The sequence below is a fragment of the Neophocaena asiaeorientalis genome, unplaced genomic scaffold (genome assembly GCF_003031525.2).
Source record: "Neophocaena asiaeorientalis asiaeorientalis breed wild unplaced genomic scaffold, Neophocaena_asiaeorientalis_V1.1 scaffold110, whole genome shotgun sequence".
Taxonomy (NCBI): domain Eukaryota; kingdom Metazoa; phylum Chordata; class Mammalia; order Artiodactyla; family Phocoenidae; genus Neophocaena; species Neophocaena asiaeorientalis.
In genome coordinates this window covers 2,290,499-2,312,009 of record NW_020175053.1, presented here as the reverse complement: position 1 = coordinate 2,312,009, position 21,511 = coordinate 2,290,499, and the positions used below count along the sequence as shown (strand labels likewise).

Genomic DNA, 21,511 nt, shown 5'->3' with positions numbered 1-21,511 from the left:
TGACAATAAAGAACTCAGCCGTGGCAACAGCGAGGCGGCCGTTCTGCTGGATCTGTTGGCAAATGGTGTCCATTTTCCACAAGGAAACCCCTCGCTTCCCCAAGAGCCTTCTGCAGGGGAGGGTGTGCACATCTATGCAGAGTTTTAGTTTTCTTACAGGTAAAACCTAAACTCGGAAACTAGCCAGACGGGCTACAGTTTCACTACAAACCCCAAATCACAGGGCTCTGGTGTGGCAAATTAGACCATGTGAGCAGATACTGCAGGGTGTGCTTCCTGGCTTCCTTCCACAGGACATTAGCCACTGCTGCAGATAAACAGTGCTGGGGGCAGGCTCCCCCCAAGCCGGGCGTGACTAACATTGGCAGAGCTGATGTCACAGCAGTAGCGTCTGCCCGGATCACCTATAGATTTTATGGCAGAGGCTCTAGTCCCAGAGATTCTGATTCAACACGGGTGTGGTAATGGTGGTAGAGAATAGGTGGGCAGGTATTTGTATTTTGTTTTATTTGGAAAGGTGGTTCAGCCATGCATTCTCAGATGAGGACCACTGATGGACTAGAACGGAGAATAAGAGCCACTCAATGCCCCATCATGGCCTGAACAGGTGCCGGCTGCCTACTAGGTCTCCCGTTCTAAGTGCCATTCACATACCTTTTGCATCTGGTCCTCCTGATGGCCCTTTAGGGTCGGTCACATTATTATGTCTATGTTAAACATGAGAAAACAGAAGCACCGAGAGGGTAAGCCATAGGACCACGCCCACACAGCTAGCTCTGGGGTTTGAACCCTGCAGTCTGTAAAACTGCTGACATAGAGAAATTTGCTGACAAAAGGAATAGTCCATCCAAAAGAGACCAAGTTTATGTTCCCCATTTAATAAATGCAGGGGAGAACACGTGACAAGCAGGCATCATTGTCTTCCCGTAGGAGGAAGCAGCAATGGCTTGCTACAAGGTATAAAAATGCCTCACGGTATATCTAAAAGTCCACATTCTGTCTGGGACCAAAAATTGCCTTACCAGCTTAATACTATAGAAACTCCTAAGTCCATGCACACACAAAAACATCAAACCAGCCAAAGGAAATTTATCCCCCCGCCTGTTTTTTACTCGTCTCCCACCTTCCTGAATATAATGACTCAATTTTTCAGTCATGCAAAATATAGTAATAGAACCTAACAGCAACATTATGAATGTTAACCCACTACTGTCAATGTGGCTTGTATGATATGACGGCGCATTTTTACACTGACACTGCTTCATTTTAGTAACCACCCTGCTATCATAAACACCGTGGCTGGGGAATATTTGCATTTTAAGTGATTTTCTATCAGTAAAAAAAATTTTATTCCTTAAAAAAAAATTTATAGGGTTGCAATCTCTGTACACAGAGTTGGCAAAAGAACTTGCCCGGAGCACATTCATTGCTTTGTATGCAACTGAACCAACATAAATAAAATACATTTTTCAAAACTCTTGCTCAGGTGCAAAATTTGTACTTAAAATGTAATCTATCCATACAGCCTGTCACCAAACTACTGTTCAGAAACAGACGAGGGTAAGTCTGAGCTTTCAACAAATCATGAACTCACAACCATCCCACATGTCTCTTTTAATAGACTACTTGGAGCTATAAAAATAACATTAAATACCTTTAACTACCAATTCTGCATAGTTGGATAGGCCAACTCCTCCATCGGTTCGAATCATGCAGCGGTATTTTCCAGCATCTCGTTTGGTTGTATTCATGACATTAAACGATGCTATGAATCGCCGGGAACTAGTCACCTTTATTTCCTTCAGAGGAGCATCCCGTACATCAATGCCCTGTAAACACGGGGATGGGGAGAGCAGAAAGAAACAATATCAGCTGTCATATGGAACCAGGAAGACATCTGAAGGCCCAGAATGGATGTTACTGATGTTACCTCCTTACAGATCTTGGTTCCACGGTTTATTACCCGTGGCAGTTGTTCCAGGAAAACAGGTACCCAGAAACTGAAATTCTGCCTCGATCAACACTTTCAGGATTTGAGGGATGCAAAATTAAGTGTTCAGAAATGTCTTTGGTTTTGCCCCTTTAAAGTGCTCATTATGTTATTCTGCCTCAACAGGAGGAGAGGAAAAAGCACATGGAAAAATTCTTCATTTTGCTCCCAAACTATCAACATTTAGTCTTTTTGTAATACTTAATCATTTTTTTTATACTTGGCTTGGAAACAAAATTAATTCGCACAATACCCTATGACTGACCTCATTTTATACATGAACTGATAAACAACTTATCAAGAGCTACATTAAAAATGTAAGTAGGTATTAGCATAAGTTCTGAAGGATGAGTCTCAGCTTTAGGATTTTCTTCCTGGAGCCATCAGAACCAAGCAGAAGTAGGTGCTTAATATTACTTGACACTGAAATGCTAGGAGAGAAGCTCCTTTGCGCATCCCACAGCCCAGGACCACACAAAGCAGGTTCCAATACTGGAACAGTGCTGTCTTTACACTATCCCAGAGACATTAATTAAGTCCTTAGTTACGCAGACTTGGAAATCCATTCTATGCTTCCCACAGTTTAAAGCCTCAAGAAAGATTATAGATTTCAGTCCTATATATTCTTTTTCTTACAATTATCAGGAAAGAGGCTATCTTTAACATGTTATTTGCAAGTATTAATGAGAAAACAATGGGCAAAGACCTTAAGGCAAATGCACGACACCAAGCATTATGTCCAGTTATTCACCCAGCAACCATGCTGGGTGCCATCTACGTGCTGTCACTGTGTTAGGACACTAGGCTCACAACAGTGGACAACAGAAAAGTGGCCCCAGTGTTCACAGTAGCGCTTCAGTTGCTGGGGAATATAGGCTTGAAATGGATACATGATCACCAATGATGGCCAGGGCAGGTGGCTGGCAGGAATCACAATGAGGCCGTCTTTAGATATGGTGCCGTTTTGAGGAAGTGACATTGGAGCTGAGATCTGAAGGGTAAGTAGGAACTACCAGGCAAAGGGGAGGGTGGAAGAAAAGGAGTGCCCCGGTCAGAGGAGAGAGAACAAGAGGCCCGGGATGGTTAGAAAGAGCCGAAAGCTTTGGAGGACATCAAGGTGGCTAGTGGAACTGGGGAGGTGGGCGCACACCTGTGCATTCAGGGACTCGCAGACCGTATGAAAATGTTTGTGTTTATAGGTATGAACACGCCAGGCTACCAATAATAAAACTCACCTGTAGAACTCAGTGATTTATATTATGCAAAGCCTTTTAGAAGCTTTTGCTGTGATATTTTCTTTGTCAGTATGTCCTAACGGACATGAGTTTGGGAGTAGACGGACCAGGGTGCCAAACCTAACGTCAGAGTAATGTATGCTCCTGGGGCCCCCCTTTCCTCATCTGTAAGGGGACAATGCAACTGTCAGGGCAGTTGTGAGAATTTAAAGATATACATGCGCAAGGACACTTGCCTAATTATCGGGACCACAAGTCCCTGCCCGGATTCTGGACCAGCTGAGGGATGAGTTCAAGAAGAAAGGCGGACAGGCTGTCAAACACCTCGTTTAGTACCCGTGGACCTGGCCCTGAAGAATACGCAGAACACGGCCGATGCGCGGTAACCATCGGCTTGCGAGAACTGAAGCATGGAATTAGACTCACCCACCCAGCCACGGACCGCACTGCAAAACCACACCATCTCCGGCCCCCCACGTGGGGTGCTACTGGCAAACTCGCAGGATGGAGGAAGGGCTGCTGTGGGGAGTGAACGCCCAAAGAAGGGGCTGGGCCGGGCGTGCTCCCGGCTTCCGGTCCAGCAGCCGCGCGCGCGTGGAAAGAGACAAGGCATCCAGGTGCTGCGCCAGTACAGTTCCTGCCACAGCGAAGGAAACGTCGGGCCCGCGGAAGAACAGTTCCCACGATCTTTAGTACTAGCTATCAAAACAGCCTTGTTAATAGCTTAAAGAGTCATAGATCTGAATGTGACATTAAATATATACCTTATATATCCTATGTGAGTCTTTTTTATTACTAAATCCCCTCAATTTGGTCTGACAAAGGGCACTGAGAAGTTAAACCAAACAACATCAATCCAGCATTAATTAATACAACAGGAGAAAGTATTTCTCTCTGTATTTCATACATTGTCTCCCATCCTCTCCCCCAAATAAATATAATAAATAATTAAATTCTACCACTAGGAGTAACCTTAGACCTACTACTCTATAAAATTAAGTTTGTCTTTTTCAGACTGAAAAAAAAATCTAATCTCATTTTGAAAAAAAAAAAAGAGCCCTGAAGAAAGGCATACTTCACATTTATAATTATTTGTTTTGTTTATTAACAATGACAAAAACAAAAGGGCTACCTACTTATTTATTTACTTACTTGTGGCATGAATCTTGTAAGAATATACTTCTATAGTCGTCTTGTAATATTTGTCCTAATGAAATAAGCCTGTCTCAAAAGAATGTTTATTCAAAAGAATTTTAAAGTATGCCCTTATGGATCCCTCACAAGTATTCAAGGATGTACTGAGGGCAGTCAAGTTTAAGAAAACCTCTGTGTTGGATTCATACATATGTTGAGAGGAGCTTTACTTCATAGCTGTTGACTTCATGCCACAAATTTATCCTTTAAAATAAACAGCTTCAAACTAACAGCGTTACAGAACTCCAATGAGTCACATGAACTCTCAGGAATGGGACTTTTTTTTAAGCCCATGTATTTAATCACACAGAAAGTTAGATTCAGCTTCTTCAAGAGAAACAGTATATAGAAAGGAGAAAAGTGCTAGCTAGCAATCATTTTAGCTTAGAATCCATATGCTATCATAAATCTTGCTTCAATCTGCAGGTATTTTCTATTACATCATTCACATGTACGTGGATCCGAGCATTCATTCAACCCACACTTAGTAAACATCTTTTATGAGGCAGGCACTCTACATATACAGGGAGCATGGGGTTAAGAGAATCATCCCTTACCTAATTGAATCCATAGTCTGGTTAGAAAAACAGACAGGTAAGGCACTAATTAAACTACAGACCAAGGAACTGCCTGACACAGTAAACCCAGGAAAAAGAGCCTCCTCACCAGCGAGGGGGGTGAGGGTTGGCTTTCTAGAAAGCATGACTTGAGGCCATAACTGGGGATGCACAGGACTTTCTCAGGCAGTGAAGGAGGAAAAATGGAGCCAGTAATTGAGAAGAGCTCTGTAAAAGTCAACAGCCAAGACAGCTGAACTGTGGGGTGGTAGGTTTATTCTATTCCACTAGAACACAACATGCTCCTGGAATGGCAGGTGATGAGGCTGGAATGGTAGAGCCCACACCCAGGAATAGGACCTGTGGAGGGTTACAGCTTATCCTGATGCCAGGAACACAAGGATTTTTGGCAAAAGGGTGACATGAGCACATCTGTGGGTACAGTAATGGCCCAAAGCAAGGAGTGTGGAAGCCCAGCTGATGTCAAGGAAACTGGCTGTATTTTCTGCAAAAATCATAGTAACACATGACAAAAGGAGGGATGAGAGACAGGAAGGGAGGGATTCTAAAGCTATTTAGGAAATATAATCTATAAAAGTGGGTTACCATATGATCCAGCAATCCCACTCCTGGGCATATACCTGGAGAAAACCATAATTTGAAAAGATACATGCTCCCCAATGATCATAGCAGCATTATATACAATAGCCAGGACATGGAAGCAACCTAAATGTCCATCGACAGATGAATGGATAAAGAAGATGTGGTACATATATACAATGGAATACTACTCAGCCATAAAAAAGATAGAAATAATGCCATTTGCAGCAACATGGATGGACCTAGAGATTATCACACTAAGTGAAGCAAGTCAGACAGAGAAAGACAAATATCACATTATATCACTCATACGTGGAATCTAAAAAACAATACAAATGAACTTATTTATAAAACAGAAACAGACTCGTAGACATAGAAAACAAACTTACGGTTACTAAAGGGGAAAGGTGAGGGGAGGGATAAATTAGGAGGTTGGGATTAACATATACACACTACTATATATAAAACAGATAATCAACAAGGACCTACTGTATAGCACAGGGAACTCTACTCAATACTCTGTAAAAACCTATATGGGAAAAGAATCTGAAAAATAATGGATATATATACTGAATCACTTTGCTGTACACCTGAAACTAACACAACATTGTAAATCAACTATACCCTAATATAAAATAAAAATTAAATAAAAAAGAAAGAAATTTTTAAAAGTGGGTTACACTGCAGTACCATCTTTCTCTTCTAGTAGATTATAAGTTCCTCAAGGTCATGAAACAGATGTATTCATTTTGTGGACATGGGTGCACAGGGAATAGAGCTCAATTAATATTTGCTGACTCTAGGATTCATAGTGTCAGTGGAAAAAAGTTCCATAGATAGGAAAGAAATGTGAGATTGTTATATTAACAGACTTATGCCTGATCCTTACAACTGGACAGCGAATCTTTATTTACAAGGAATACCAACAGGGAAAAATAAAAGGATATTTTAGAGGATCTGTGTGCCCCTCTGTCAGCAACACTGCCCAGTCATTGTAATCGTAGTAGGCAAAATAGCGGTCCCCAAAGATGTCTACTCCCTGGTCACCAGAACCTGGGAGTTTGCAGATGAGATTAAAATAAGGATCTATGGTATAAATGGAGGTATTTTGTAAAGTAACCTTGAAACTGTAATTTGACATGTGTTTGGTCAGGTTGTATCACGTTTAATTTGTTTTTTTTTTTTCTATTCTCTTTTCATTTGAAAACTATGTTAGCAATAATCAATTCAATAATTACCACATTCTGCCATTAAAGGATATATTAGCACCATCAAAAAATAATAATAATAAAATAAGGATCTAGAGATGGGAATATTATGCTAGATTATCCAGGTGGGCCCAATGTAATGATAAGGTAGGAGAAAGTAGGAAGGTCAGATGCAGAAGGAGATGTGACCAGAGAAGCAAGTGCTTTGAAGACTGAGGAAGGGACCATGAGCCACGAAATGCAGGAAGCTTCTGGAAGCTGCAGAAACAAAGGACAGATTCTCCCCTACAGCTTCCAGAAGGAGCCAGCCCTGCCATCACCTTATTTCAGGACTTCTGACCTCCAGAACAGTGAGATAATGAAGCCACTAAGTTTGTGGTAACTTGTTACAGCAGCAATAGGACAGTAATACAATGAATATCAAGATATTGAAAACTCCTGTGGTTTTTCAGAGATGCGCAATAGTCATGAATACTGATTTGTCAGAGTTACACAGCAAATCTTTAAGGCCAGTTTAGGTCTTATGGGCTAGCAACAGTTCTATTCAAAAGCTGTCACTGTAGCCAAAATAAAATAACAAAGTTGGAGGACTCACACTTCTCAACTTCAAAACTTACTACAAAGCTACTGTAATAAAAACACAGTGTGGTACTAGCATAAGGACAGACATAGACCAATGGAATAGGATAGAGAACCCAGAAATAGACCCTCACAGGTCTGGTCAGTGGATTTTTGACATGGGTGCCAAGACCATTCAATGCGGAAATGATACTTTTTTCAACAAATGGTGCTGGTAAAACCGGACATCCATGTGCAAAACAATGAACTTGGCTTTCATTTTATACAAAATTAAATCAAATGATCAAATGCCTAAAATTAAGAGCTAAAAGTATAAATCTCTCAGAAGAAAACATAGGGGGAAATCTTCATGATCCTAGATTTGGAATTGATTTCTTAAATACAATGCCAAAATCACAGGCAACAAAAGAAAAAATAGGTAAACTTGATTTCATCAAAATACAAACTTTTGTGCATCAAAGGACACTACCAAGAGAGTAAAAATACAACAACAGAATGAGAGAAAATATTTACAAATAATTTATCTCATAAGGGATTAATATCCTGAATACATAAAGAAGCTCTACAACTCAGCAAAACAACAGCAACAAAAACCAAACAATCCAATTTTAAAATGTGCAAAGGACTTAAATAGACATTTTCCCCAAAGAAGATACAGTAATGACCAATAAGCACATGAAAAGATGCTCAACATCATTAGCCATTAGGGAAATGCAAATCAAGACCACAATGAGATATCACTTCATACCCAGTAGAATGGCAATTATACCAAAAAAAAAAAAAAGAAAGAAAGAAAGAGAAAAGAAAAAGAACAAGCATTGGCAAGGTTTAGCTTACTTTTTGTTACATTTTAATTTAAATAAAATTTTTAATAGTGGTTTTACATATATATAATATATGATATTACATATATGATATATATGATATTATATATACATATATGATATAATATATTATATATAATATATGATATATAGATAATATATGATATATATGATTATATATATATGATCTCTTCATTTAAATTTCTTGTGATATCTGTAGAATTTTTCATAGCATTAGATAATTTCAAAAACATGCTTTTTAATGTTTTCCACTGTATGGCTGTAGCCATTATTTATATAAGTAGTTCTCTATTGCTACACATTTAAATTATTTATATTTGTCACTATTATAAATGATCTTAGGACAATCCCTATTTCCTAAAATTATTAGGTCAAAAGGGAATAAAAATTTTTAAGTTTTTTTTTTTGGATGAATAACCCAAAAATCTCTATAGAGAGTTATTATCTATTTATAAGAATTGTGTTTTTTGGACTTCTCTGGTGGCACAGTGGTTAAGAATCCGCCTGTCAATGCAGGGGACACGGGTTCAAGCCCTGGTCCAGGGAGATCCCATGTACCGTGGAGCAACTAAGACCGTGCGCCACAACTACTTAGTCTGTGCTCTAGAGCCCACGAGCCACAACTACTGAGCCCGTGTGCCCCAACTGCTGAAGCCCACGTGCCTAGAGCCCATGCTCCACAACAAGAGAAGCCACTGCAATAAGAAGCCTGCACACTGCAACAAAGAGTAGCCCCCGCTCGCTGCAACTAGAGAAAGCCCGCGGGCAGCAACAAAGACCCAAGGCAGCCAAAAAAATAAATAATAAATAAATAAATAAAATCTTCCTTTAAAAAAAAAATTGTGTTTTTTAATGGGAATTCAAATGGCTCCTAAAATCAAGTTATTTTCCAACTCCTTTTAAATACTACAAACAGATCAAACAGGACAGGGAATTGGCCTAAATCACTGACCTTTTCTTATTAATATTTCCAATACAATAGGGGGAAAAAATCAGCTTATCTTGGGTAAAAGATCAAATATTCAGAAGAATATTTATATTTCTGTGGTACCGCATGCCTTTTATGGTACAAATTCATTTATTCTCTTAATCAATAGCACCCTTTTTTTTTTTTTTTTCCGGTATGCGGGCCTCTCACTGTTGTGGCCTCTCCCGTTGCGGAGCACAGGCTCCGGATGCGCAGGCTCAGTGGCCATGGCTCTCGGGCCCAGCCGCTCCACGGCATGTGGGATCTTCCCGGACCGGGGCACGAACCCGTATCCCCTGCATCGGCAGGCGGACTCTCAACCACTGCGCCACCAGGGAATCCCTCGATAGCACTTTTAAATTAAAATAAATCCCATTTTTAATATTTTGAAGAATGATAAATTCCCTATAATATTATGAGATGCTGTCTAACTCTGACCTCTTTCTATCAGGCAAGGATGCTCCTTGAGACTCACATCTTCAGTATCCATAAGTGGATATTCCCAAAAATGGAAAATACCAACCAAACTAAGTAAGATTAAGTGTGCTTAAGATAATTTAACTGAAGAGCATGTAGCACTACTAAAATGTATATTTAGAATTAGGGACACATGGCAAAATTTAAATATCTATAAGATTAATTACTCAGATTGACTCATTTAAATTTGTGGCATCACCAGGAATTTCATGCAAGTCGAAAATCCCACTTGGAAAACGTGAGCAGAATAGCTGCCTGAGGACTGTCGACCACTGAGGCCACATGTAAGGGGAATGAGATGAGCAGAGAAACAAACCAGGGAAGTCTGTGGAAGGCGGGAGGGAGAGGCAGGGAGATGGAGAGAACAAAAGGAAGAGGAAGAAGTGCGACCCGCAGAGAAAGAAGGGGCGATGCCAGTGCCAGATGGAAAGTGACAGGACAGGAGAGGAGGGGGCGCCCCAAGGAAAGGACCAAAGACCATGGGGACAGGGACGGGGTAGGATTAAAACGAGAACAGATCATGTGCCCAAACGCCAGAGAAAGATGCGCTTCTGAGGGCCATATTCATTCTTTCCCTTTGAAATCCTGGCATTCACACTTTAATCCTGGTCTTGTTTCCTGAGGCTGAATACATTCAGCAGGTCCAACAGCACCTGTCGGTTCTGTATTAGCCCAGTTCTCAGATCACATGCGTCAAGATGATTGGTTTAAGATGTGTCATATATATACAATGGAATATTACTCAGCCATAGAAAAAGTGAAATAATGCCATCTGCAGCAACACGGATGGACCTAGAGATTATCATACTAAGTGAAGTGAGTCAGGCAGAGAAAGACAAATATCATATGATATCACTTATATGTGGAATCTAAAATAAGGATACAAATGAACTTAGTCACAAAATGGAAATAGACCCACAGAAATAGAAAACAAATTTATGTTACCAAAGGGGAAAGGTGGTGGGGGAGAGATAAATTAGGAATTTGGAAGTAATATATACACACTATTATATAAAAAAGAGATAACCACCAAGGACCTATTGTATAGCACAAGGAACTATACTCACTATTTTGTAATAACCTATAAAGGAAAAGAATCTGAAAGAAAATGGATATATATATATATATATATATCCATTTTTTTAAACATCTTTATCGGAGTATAATTGCTTTACAATGGTGTGTTAGTTTCTGCTTTATAACAAAGTGAATCAGCTATACATATACATATGCCTCCATATCTCCTCCGTCTTGTGTAATACTGAAAGGGATTTAGGCACTGAATAGGTAACTGAACAGACTGATTTTTAAGATGCCTTTTGGTCCCCAGATACTCTTCCTTAGGTCAGAATTCAACAGGGAAGGCAGGGAACCATGGCTGGCCCATTTTCTCTGATGCTGGACGATGTGAAAGGGCTGAGTCCCTCTCCCTGTCTGCCTCTCCCCATGACAGGGAGGACCAGACATAACAATGTGTTCAGAACCTGGGGTACCCCTGAGCAGCGAGGAAACTATGGGGAGGCTGTTATTCCCGCAAAACAAAATGATGAAAATGTCCACTGGATAGAGACAGCACCTTTGTCAGGCAGTTTTCTCTCAATTTCACAGAGTTAGAAGAGGCGGCCCTGACAAGGACTGGAGAGCTGGTTCTTAATAGCATTACAGCAGGACAATGAGGCATCACCAAGGATGGGACTGCGATTGTTCTTTAGAATATGAGTTTCCCCGTAAGAGAGGCTCCGAGTCCTCAGGACAAAACCCCCGGTTCCAGGCAGAGCTCGGCACCAGGTGTCTAGGTGTTAAAGAAACTGCTGACCCATCTTTTGTCAACTTAATGAGACAACCATAACGGCCAAATCTGCAAGGAAATGATCTTAATGGGTTAAATGCAGCTTTTTAGAAAAGCAAGAGCATCTTCCAACACGCATGCATTTCAATTTGAGCAAGCCCGAAAAAAAGTCCTGATAGTTATTTAAATTAGACTTCCAACCTTCTTTCTGCAGTGGACTAACTCTAGGACTTCTAAATGAGCAGTAATTTGCCAGCAGAAAAGATTCATATTAAGTCTTTCAGAAAGAGTTTTGCAATAATCAGAGCAGTGATTGAAAGAAATTGAGGTCTGGGCAGTTAGCAGCGCTGGGAGCAAATTAATCCCATTTTGGAGCCACTCTGAGTGCAGGGGCCAAGAGAAGATACAGGAGAGCCATTCGCCCCTCCTTAGCCACACGGGTGGGGATTAAACCGCACTTTCATTTCTTTAATAGAGAAAATAGTCCGTCTCGCTCCACTTTCAAATATGCCCATTTGTAAGATACCGGTTGAAATTCTTGCCACTGGGATCACTAATAGTATCAGCAGGGCCAGGAATAATTTTGTTTAAAACATTTCCTGTAATCTAAATCCAATAATAATTGAATACCTCAACAAATCTACTTTCTGGAGCCCATGTATTTTTTAATTTTAATAACTCAGATGGTACTGACCTTTGATTTCTATCCCATAACCAAGCTAACACAAATACTTATCAACTTGGAATACTGAACCAGAAGTTCTTACTTATGTTATCATATACTGTGAATATCTATTGACACGTATTCTTCAACTGGCTAATGGGTATACAGATAGCCAAAGTAACATATTATTCGAACATATGATAGTCTTATAGGCATATTCAAGTAAAGAATTTGATTACAAAAATGTAGAACCTCATTCTGATATTTAGACATAGTTCAATATATGTTTACAATGCATGAATAATATTTAACAACCTGTGTTTAAATTTTATTTAAAAGTTCATCCAAATAATATAGGATATATATAATGAGTGCAGTAATTAGAAATACCAATGAAATTAGAAGCTCTTTAGTCTTAAAATCCGTTGACAGGACTAATCTAGCCACATCAAACTAAGGAACCTGATGCTGACTGACATTTCCTGTTGGGTTAAAGGTTTGGGTCTGCAAGGCTAGGACTTGACCCTGTTTACTTCAAAACTGTGATAACAGCACTTGACCATGAGGAAGATGGCAGAACCTACCGAGTTGTCCATAATCTAAGAGGCAAGGCTAGTTAAACATAAACAAGGCTAAGAACGTCACTTTTCCCCAATCAATATGCCTTAAAACATACAACTCTTTTCTGAAAACATAGTTGAAAGAAGATAAAGGCGCAAGATAAAGGTTAAAAGCCCTGTAGTTCTGAATTTGAATTATTAATATGATCTCAGGACAGGCTTTATTCTTAAATGTGTGTATGTGTGCATACGTATATATCCCAGCTCCATAGGATGGGAAGATCCAGAAACAATAATGAGTAGGAATAAGCAACTCTGCGATCAGATTGTAAGTTCTAATTACCAGTTCCCCCTGAAAAAGAACCAGCGCTCCTTGGAGAAACGGCCAATTCTAGGTCATTAAGGTGGAAAATACAAGCCTGGAACATACGGTTACACCACAAAGCAAGAAAGCCATCGAGATGGTTCAGGTCAGGTAAACCCCACTGTTTAGGGGTGGAAGATCTGAGCAGCAATAAAGATAATAAGTGCAATGGATCGAAACTCATCAAATGTGTTTATATCCACAGGTTGATGATGACAATGATGACATCAATGACAATAATACTAAGTAACCCCTTTGGTCACTTGTGAACTACCAGTGAACTACCTCACTATTTTTGACAATTTGCTTAAAAGGACAAAAATATCAAGTATCAATACCACCTTCCCTTTACGATTTATATACCAGGATACCCAAATGGTTGATAATGGGAGAGCTTTTTTCTTTTTAGAAGTATTCTAGTGACTAAACAAAGAAGGACTGAGAATGGGACAGTTCTGCAACCCTGAATGAATTAATGACCCTAGGAATGATCATCAGTGGCTGATAACATCACAAAAGGAGACGTAATTTGCAAGAAACACAGCAGTCAGAACACGTTAAATGACGCTACCATAGGGCAATAAGCAAAACTCAAAACACGGGAGGACTGTGCAGGACAAACCCACTTTCCACAACAATAACAGCCATCACAAATGGAGGGAAATGAACAGGGAGCCTAAAGATAAAAAGGACTTAAGACACTCACCACCCAATTGCAAAGTGTGAACTTTACTGCAATCACAAATGAAACAACTGCTAAAAGAAATAAAGTTACAAGACAGCCAAGGATATATGAACACTGTTTTCGCAGGGCATACACGGTGATTATTCTATTTTTTTAAAAGAGCTCTTATCTTTTAGAGCAGGGGTTTGAGGCTAAGTCCATCCTGCCACCTGTTTTGTACCGCTTGCAAGCTCAGAATGTTTTTTACATTTTTTAAATGATTGAAAAAAATCGAAAGAAGAATAGTATTTTGTGACAATGAAAATGACATGAAAGTCAAATTTCAGTGTCCATACATAAAGCTGTATGGAAAACAGCCACACTCATCCATTTTTGTGTTGTCTGTGGCTGCTTTCCTGCTACAATGGCAGAGATGAAGAGCTATAACTAAGACCCTGTGTCCTTCAAAATTTACTATCTGGCCCTTCGCAAAAAAAGTTTGCCAACTCCTGTTTTAGAAAACATTTACAAGTTACATGATATGATGACTAGGACTGCTTCAAAATCATCAGAGGGGGAGCAGGTGGACACACAGAGGAAGTAACTTGTCACATATTGTTGGTTTTGAAGTCGGATGCTGGGTATATTGAGTTCATGACATCATTCTGTCTACCTCTGTATACATTTATAATTTCTATAATAAAAATAAAAATAGGAGTTTGGGATGAATATATACACACTATTCTCTATGAAATAGATAACCAACAAGGACTTACTGTGTAGCACAGAGAACTATATTCAGTATTTAAAAAGAAAAGAAAAAATATAAATAAAGAAAATAATTCTAAGAAGCAATTAGAAGGAAATCTCTCGTTTTTGTTTTTGTTTTTTTCTTTTTTTCCGGTACGCAGGCCTCTCACTGTTGTGGCCTCTCCCGTTACGGAGCTCAAGCTCCGGACGCGCAGGCTCAGCGTCCATGACTCACGGGCCCAGCCGCTCCGCGGCATGTGGGATCTTCCCAGACCCGGGCACGAACCCGTGTCCCCTGCATCGGCAGGCGGACTCTCAACCACTGCGCCACCAGGGAAGCCCTCTTTTTTTTTAAATAAATTTATTTATGTACTTATTTATCTATCTATCTATCTATCTATCTTTGGCTGTATTGGGTCCTCGTTGCTGCACGCGGGCTTTCTCTCGTTGCGGCGAACGGGGGCTACTCTTCGTTGCGGTGTGCGGGCTTCTCATTGCGGTGGCTTCTCTTGTTGCGGAGCACAGGCTCTAGGCATGCGAGCTTCAGCAGTTGTAGCACACGGGCTCAGTAGTCGTGGCTCACAGGCCTTAGAGCGCAGGCTCAGTAGTTGTGACACACGGGCTTAGCTGCTCCGCGGCACGTGGGATCTTCCTGGACCAGGGCTCAAGCCTGTGTCCCCTGCATTGGCAGGTGGATTCTTAACCACTGCGCTACTAGGGAAGTCCAAACATAATTTTCTTACACTTGGACAATAGCCAATTCCCTTTGCTTTGAACAAAGGGAATGAAGGGTTGCTTTTTTATACGTGGGAGAGATACAGAAGAGAATAATGACCTGCTTTATAATTTCAAAGTTCATCCTCTATAGGAACCACTTGACTGCCACCGTGTGCCTGTCTCAGAGGTCTCTGGCCTTATCCCAAACAGGGTCCCTCTAGGACTACAAGCGGCATGCTTTGTTTTCCATTCCATTTCTCTGGTCCTAAAGACATTTTTGAAATCAAAACCCATCAAAAATTGTCGTGTTTCTTCCCTCTCTCTTTTCTAGGTACATAATTCCAGGTTACCAGACTGAAAATCTCCTAGAACTTTCAAGGTTACCTAAAGCAGATATGTTTACCTCCTAGCTAAAACATTTTCCATTTTTTCTCTTCCCCTTCCAAAAAGAAGAGACAGAAGAGGAAAAAACCAGAGATTCTAACAGTGTCCAAACTCTCCAGGACCCTCACTCCAAGGCCTGCATCACTAACAGGAGACAGAAGAGACAGTGTTTAGTATTCTCAGCCCTCAACCACGGGACTTCCAGAGCAGGGCTTTCTCCACCTTCCCTTCTCGTGACACAGCTGCGGATTCTTGGAAGCAAGAGAAACAAATGAACCTTTTGATGAATATGAGAAAAAAAACAGAACAAGTGCTTTTACAGGACGCGTGGTTCTTGGGTCCAAAGCAAGCAGTCCTTAAGGCTAGCAGTCGATGCCTTTCTCTTCCGTCCTCCAAGATGAACCATCTTGACCTGCAGTTTTCACAGTACAGTTCCAGAGCCTGGCCCAGAGGCCTTCAGATCGCAGTGGAGGAAAACGCTCCAGCTGCTCCTGCTGCATCCTCCTCAAAGCACCAGCTGTTTACACCTTTTTTGACTGAGACAGGTAATATCACAGAGTAAAATTCATTAATTAATTTCTCTCAGAATCCCCTTAGATATGTCCTACTCTTTCATCCATGTAAAATAAATCTTTAAATGAAGGTAATCCAAAATCATATAAGTTAAAAGATATGGTGTATGCTTTCAAGGCTGCTGGTGGTTTCAGGCTGAATGTTCAACAGTATATCATATATGTGGATATTTAACTGACTAAATAATGGATGTGATTTCAACCACTCAAAATTTTAAGGAGCCAGTGGTTCCTATAGCAACTGAAGACAGTCCTCTTTGTCTCTTCCTGGTATTTTCTTTTTAAAATTTATTTATTTTATTTACGTTTATTTTTTGCCTGCATTGGGTCTTCATTGCTGTGCACGGGCTTTCTTTCTTCATTGCTGTGGCGAGCAGGGGCTACTCTTTGTTGTGGTGTACAGGCTTCTCATTGTGGTGGCTTCTTTTGTTGTGGAGCATAGGCTCTGGGTGCGTGGGCTTCAGTAGTTGTGGCACACGGGCTCAGTAGTTGTGGCTCACAGGCTCAGTAGTTGTGGCACACGGGCTTAGTTGTTCCACAGTATGTGAGATCTTCCCAGACCAGGGCTCGAACCCGTGTCCCCAGCATTGGCAGGCGGATTCTTAACCACTGCGCCACCAGGGAAGCCCCTGGTGTTTTCTATGACAGTAAGTGATGTTAAATTTATGCTTTGATATATAGGGTCTAAAAACACCCATGTTAGGTTTGATAAGGGAGCCATAATTTTACTCCTTTTCAAATCATTTTATGGCTTTTATATATAATTACAAAATGGTTCTGATATACAGCTGTGATGTTTTTCCCACAGAATCTGTGAAGGAAACTAAAAATCACCGAGAAAGGTTGACCAAATATACACATTCCACAACACAGAAGCCAAGGCAATAGTACACGCACATGAATAAAAGTTTCATTTTAAATGCCAATAAAAGGTATCACTTAAATTACTATATGATGTTTATGAATCCATGAAGAAATGTTTGGGTCTTTGTGCTATGCGAGAGGCATTACAGTTAAGGACATAGAGTCTAGACTTAGATGGCTTGGTTCAAAACCCAGACCTTGTTACTAGCAATGTGCAAATGGAAAAACCACTGAAACTTCCTGAGGCCCATTTTCTTCTTCCATAAATGGGCACATAAAAGAGTTCTCCTTGGGATCAGTTAAGGGAAAAAATGGCTAAACACACCCTAGCAGAGTACTCAGCAAACAGTGGGACTCAGCAAAAGGAGTTATAATTATTTTATTTCAAACACATCTGTTGAAGCTATTAATGTAAATATTATTAATACAATGTACATATTCATTCATGAACCAAATTATACAGGTCAGAGGAGCTATGAGAATCATTTTAAGTTACCAGAATCTCAGGATTTTCCTTTTTCTCTCAAAAAGGTCTAAAATTAGCTGAGCTGAGAAAAGCAATGTGAGAAACTTATTAGACTGGTGAAAATGCTTTTTTCACCATTGTATAGGTCATACCCAGTTAAGAGGAATGATATAGCAAACTCTCAGTAGAAAACAACACCACTTGGCCAGTAACTAAAAAAAAAAAAATTAATCCCAAGTGAATATAATTTTTCAAAGAGCAAGCTTCCCAAATTAAAAGCTCATAGTGAATTATATTCCATACCAAAAAAATGAGTGGGTGGGGTTATTCATCAATTACTATGACACAGGTCTGCTGTCATGGTGAGAACTCAAGAGGACCAGCTTTATTAGACCTATATTTCTATTACCATTTACTGAGGTCCAATGGCAAGAATTTTTTTTTTGAAAGGGGGAATTAAAGAACAAAAATTTACAATAGAGAATTTTAAAAGCCTAGGGAAAGGTTACAAGAAATGAAGGAAAAGTGATGATGTATTGATCACATTTTCTTCTAAAATTATTCAAACTCTGCATACTTGCTGTATGTTCTGAAACAGCAGAAAAGACACCACCAGATTCTATCCATCCCTCTTCTCATCAAACACCATCCCTCTGAAGATGAACCACAGACCTAAAAGAAGCATTCCAAAAAGACAGTTTGTGCCTGTTTTCCTGGTCCAACTATGTACCTTTGGGACTCACCTGCAGGAGACACCTGGTCGTTCAGGCATCTGTAAGCCATGAGCCATGAGCAGGTTTACTGAAGATTTGTTATGTGACAGGTACCCTTCTAGGTGCTGGGTTGCACCAGTGTTTTTAAGAGCGTACTTCAGAGTAATGTCATCTGATTTCCTTTTCTATTTCTGTGAATTGATGCACGTTATGAAGTCATTTTAAAATGCTATTCTGGTACCTTACTTCTAATAAACACCAAAGGATGTTTGCTAAAAGAAAACAACTCAAATTATATTCTGCTATAATGGCTCCAAGGTTAATGCAGATATTTTCATAGTAAATCTGAGAATATTTGGTTAAAAGGATAATATTTGAAATACAAGGTCACTCAGTGAAGAAAAATGTCCAAGTGACAAAACTTACTAATTTATACATAAGCAAAAATATTTTTACATATAATTGACTTTCACTAGCAAAATGGAATTATCTATAATAAATATAATAATTGGATAGATGACTGTGTTAAAGTTCTCTACCTCTTCTGAGCTGGTTTTCTCATTAATAAAATGAGGAATTTAATTTGAAGATTGTTCCAAATTCAGAAGTTACATAATTTTGTGATTCTAAAAAGTGGGCCATTTAAAAATGATGGGGCCTCTAAGATCTGTTGAGAGAAAAGTATGATTTTCCAGCTTTCCTTCACCAGCTTCTATTCACCCAACAGGCACATTTCAATCCCGGGTTTTATCAAAGCCTCCGTCTGTCTACCTTTGAAAAGGCATCTCCACTGCCTCCTTGTTTTCTGCCATTTGTCCTGAGGGCTGAAGCGCCTTCATTTCCACCCACTTCTGAGTTTGATGTGGTAGCTGAGTGCTGTAGATTAAATGTTTGCATCCCCGCCAAATTCATATGATGAGACCTGCTCCCCACTGGGATTGTACTGGAGGTGGGGCTTTTGGAAGGTATTTAGGTTTAGATGTGGTCGTGAGAGTGGAGCCCCCATGACGGGATTAGGGCCCTTATAAGGGGATGAAGAGCCCAGAGGATGCAAGTGATGATGCAGCAAGAGGATGGCAGTCTGCAAACCGGGAGCTGTCCTCTCCAAGAACATGCACGCTGGCCCGTGATCTTAAGACTGCCAGCCTCCAGAACTGTGAGAAATAAATATTTGTTGTTTAAGCCCCTCAGTCTATGGCATTTTTGTTACAGTGGCCCGAGCTGACTAAGATATGGAGTAAAAAGAGTAAGGAATTGGACTTCCGGGTGGTGCAGTGGTTGAGAATCCGCCTGCCGATGCAGGGGACACGGGTTTGAGCCCTGGTCTGGGAAGATCCCTCATGCTGTGGAGCAACTAAGCCCATGAGACACAACTACTGAGCCTGTGCTCTAGAGCCCATGAGCCACAACTACTGAAGCCCGTGTGCCACAACTACTGAAGCCCACGCACCTAGAGCCCATGCTCCACAACAAGAGAAGCCACTCCGCAATGAGAAGCCCACACACCACAACGAAGAAGAGCCCCCGCTCGCTGCAACTAGAGAAAGCCCGCGCAGCAACGAAGACCCAATGCAGCCAAAAATAAATAAATAAATAAGTAAATTTTATTTAAAAAAAAAAGAAAAGAGTAAGGAATGGAAGAGCCTCTACAATGTATCAAAAATGAATTGAAGGGCAGAAATTACAAAAGTGCCCCAAACTGGACCAGATGCAGAAGAGGGCAAAGTGGGCTGTATTCCCTGGAAAAGAATGTGCACACACCATCTTCAGATTTACCAGTGTCAATATCAGCTTTGGTGATTCATTGAAAAGCTGAAAGAGGCATTATAAATATTAATTCCCAAGAGAAACAAGCCTATGGCAGAAAATAAAATTTTAAATACTTCAGAAAGAAAAATAGTAATTGTAATACAATAATATGTGGCTTAAAGGGTCAATGACTGTATAAAAATGTGTAACTCACAAACTGCCCATCAGCAAATAACATTTAAGTATAAAAAAAGAACATCTAAAATTCTATTTTCTCTTCTCAGTATCTTAAATATAAACATACTCTTAAGATATTTCAAAATGTAGGCTCCACAGTGACCAGAAAGTTGATAATACCAAGAAATACATGGTCCTGTTTTGGGTGCTTGAATTGTTTTGCGAACACATTTCACTTGAGTGTCTCCCATGGTTACAGCCCAGTTGGACGCAAAGATCACCATATCTGATAGCACGTAGCAAGTATCCTCAGCAGATTCAATGCACATCAGTTTTTTACTACATAAAAATAGTTTGATAGATGCTGTCTTCCTCCTGCACACTGTCTGGAAGGTCTTTTAGATGCTTTGCAGCTACAACAATGGAGGTTCATGAGCTGTGTTTTATTTCCTTGTTCTGTATTCTAGAAAGACCAATTCCACATTGACAATAACCTGTGTGGCCCATGGATGAGACGGAGAAAATGGAAGCAGATGGGACACATCTGCTAACCATAAACATTTCTTCATTAGTGTCATCCTCAGATTTATGTGTGTTATGTGTTTGTGAAAGACTCTGACATTGATCACATTTAATCTATACTTTTAAACAATCAAACCACTGGCCATTTTTCATAGACGTGGATCAAGATGTACATGTAATACAGATGGACTTTTTTGTTGTTGTTGTTGCTGTCAAGCTGCCTCCTGGATGTAAATTACGTAATGTCAGTTACATCCAAATCTTCTAACAAAGTAGTAAGGGCGTATTACCTATTCACCTAGCTCGGGATAGGAGAAGCCAGCACAGCAGAGTGGAATTAATCAGTGGTGAAATAAAACTGAAAAAACAGGGGTGTGCTATTCCCAGCTATGCCATTGAACCTCGCCAATCCTGCACCTCAAAAGCCTCATCTATAAAAAAGAAGTACAAAACCATGGGATACACCATGACACTCCACAGAGTGCCTACAGTAGGACTCAAAAGACTGTAATGCAAATGACTGTAAATGATCACGCTTCGCTGTATCAATGTTCCTCCAATGAAGGATGTATTAGTTATTTCTAAATCTTGACTTACTATTGGGAAGATTCAAATGATAGAGAAACCTAAACATTTTTTTATTCAGTTTTCTGCCTGAATCTTAGAACTATTTTTCCAAGGGAGTTCAGATGCAGGAAAGCTTTTTTTTTTTTTTTTGCCGTACGCGGGCCTCTCACTGTTGTGGTCTCTCCTGATGCGGAGCACAGGCTCCGGATGCGCAGGCTCAGCGGCCATGCCTCACGGGCATGAACCCCGGCATGAACCGCGGCATGAACCCATGTCCCCTGCATCGGCAGGCGGACTCTCAACCACTGCGCCACCAGGGAAGCTCAGGAAAGCATTT

At 40.3% G+C, this 21,511-nt stretch overlaps 1 protein-coding gene across 3 annotated transcripts in view; it reads right to left on the bottom strand.

Annotated features, from left to right (window-relative positions):
- PTPRM (protein tyrosine phosphatase receptor type M) overlaps window positions 1-21,511 on the bottom strand; it is a 743,754-nt gene that overhangs the window by 417,280 nt on the left and 304,963 nt on the right. For all 3 annotated transcript variants that reach the window (XM_024763901.1, XM_024763902.1, XM_024763903.1), the window contains one exon: window positions 1,655-1,829. In XM_024763901.1, coding sequence (XP_024619669.1) covers window positions 1,655-1,829 — 175 coding nt within the window. The remainder of the gene's footprint in view (window positions 1-1,654; window positions 1,830-21,511) is intronic.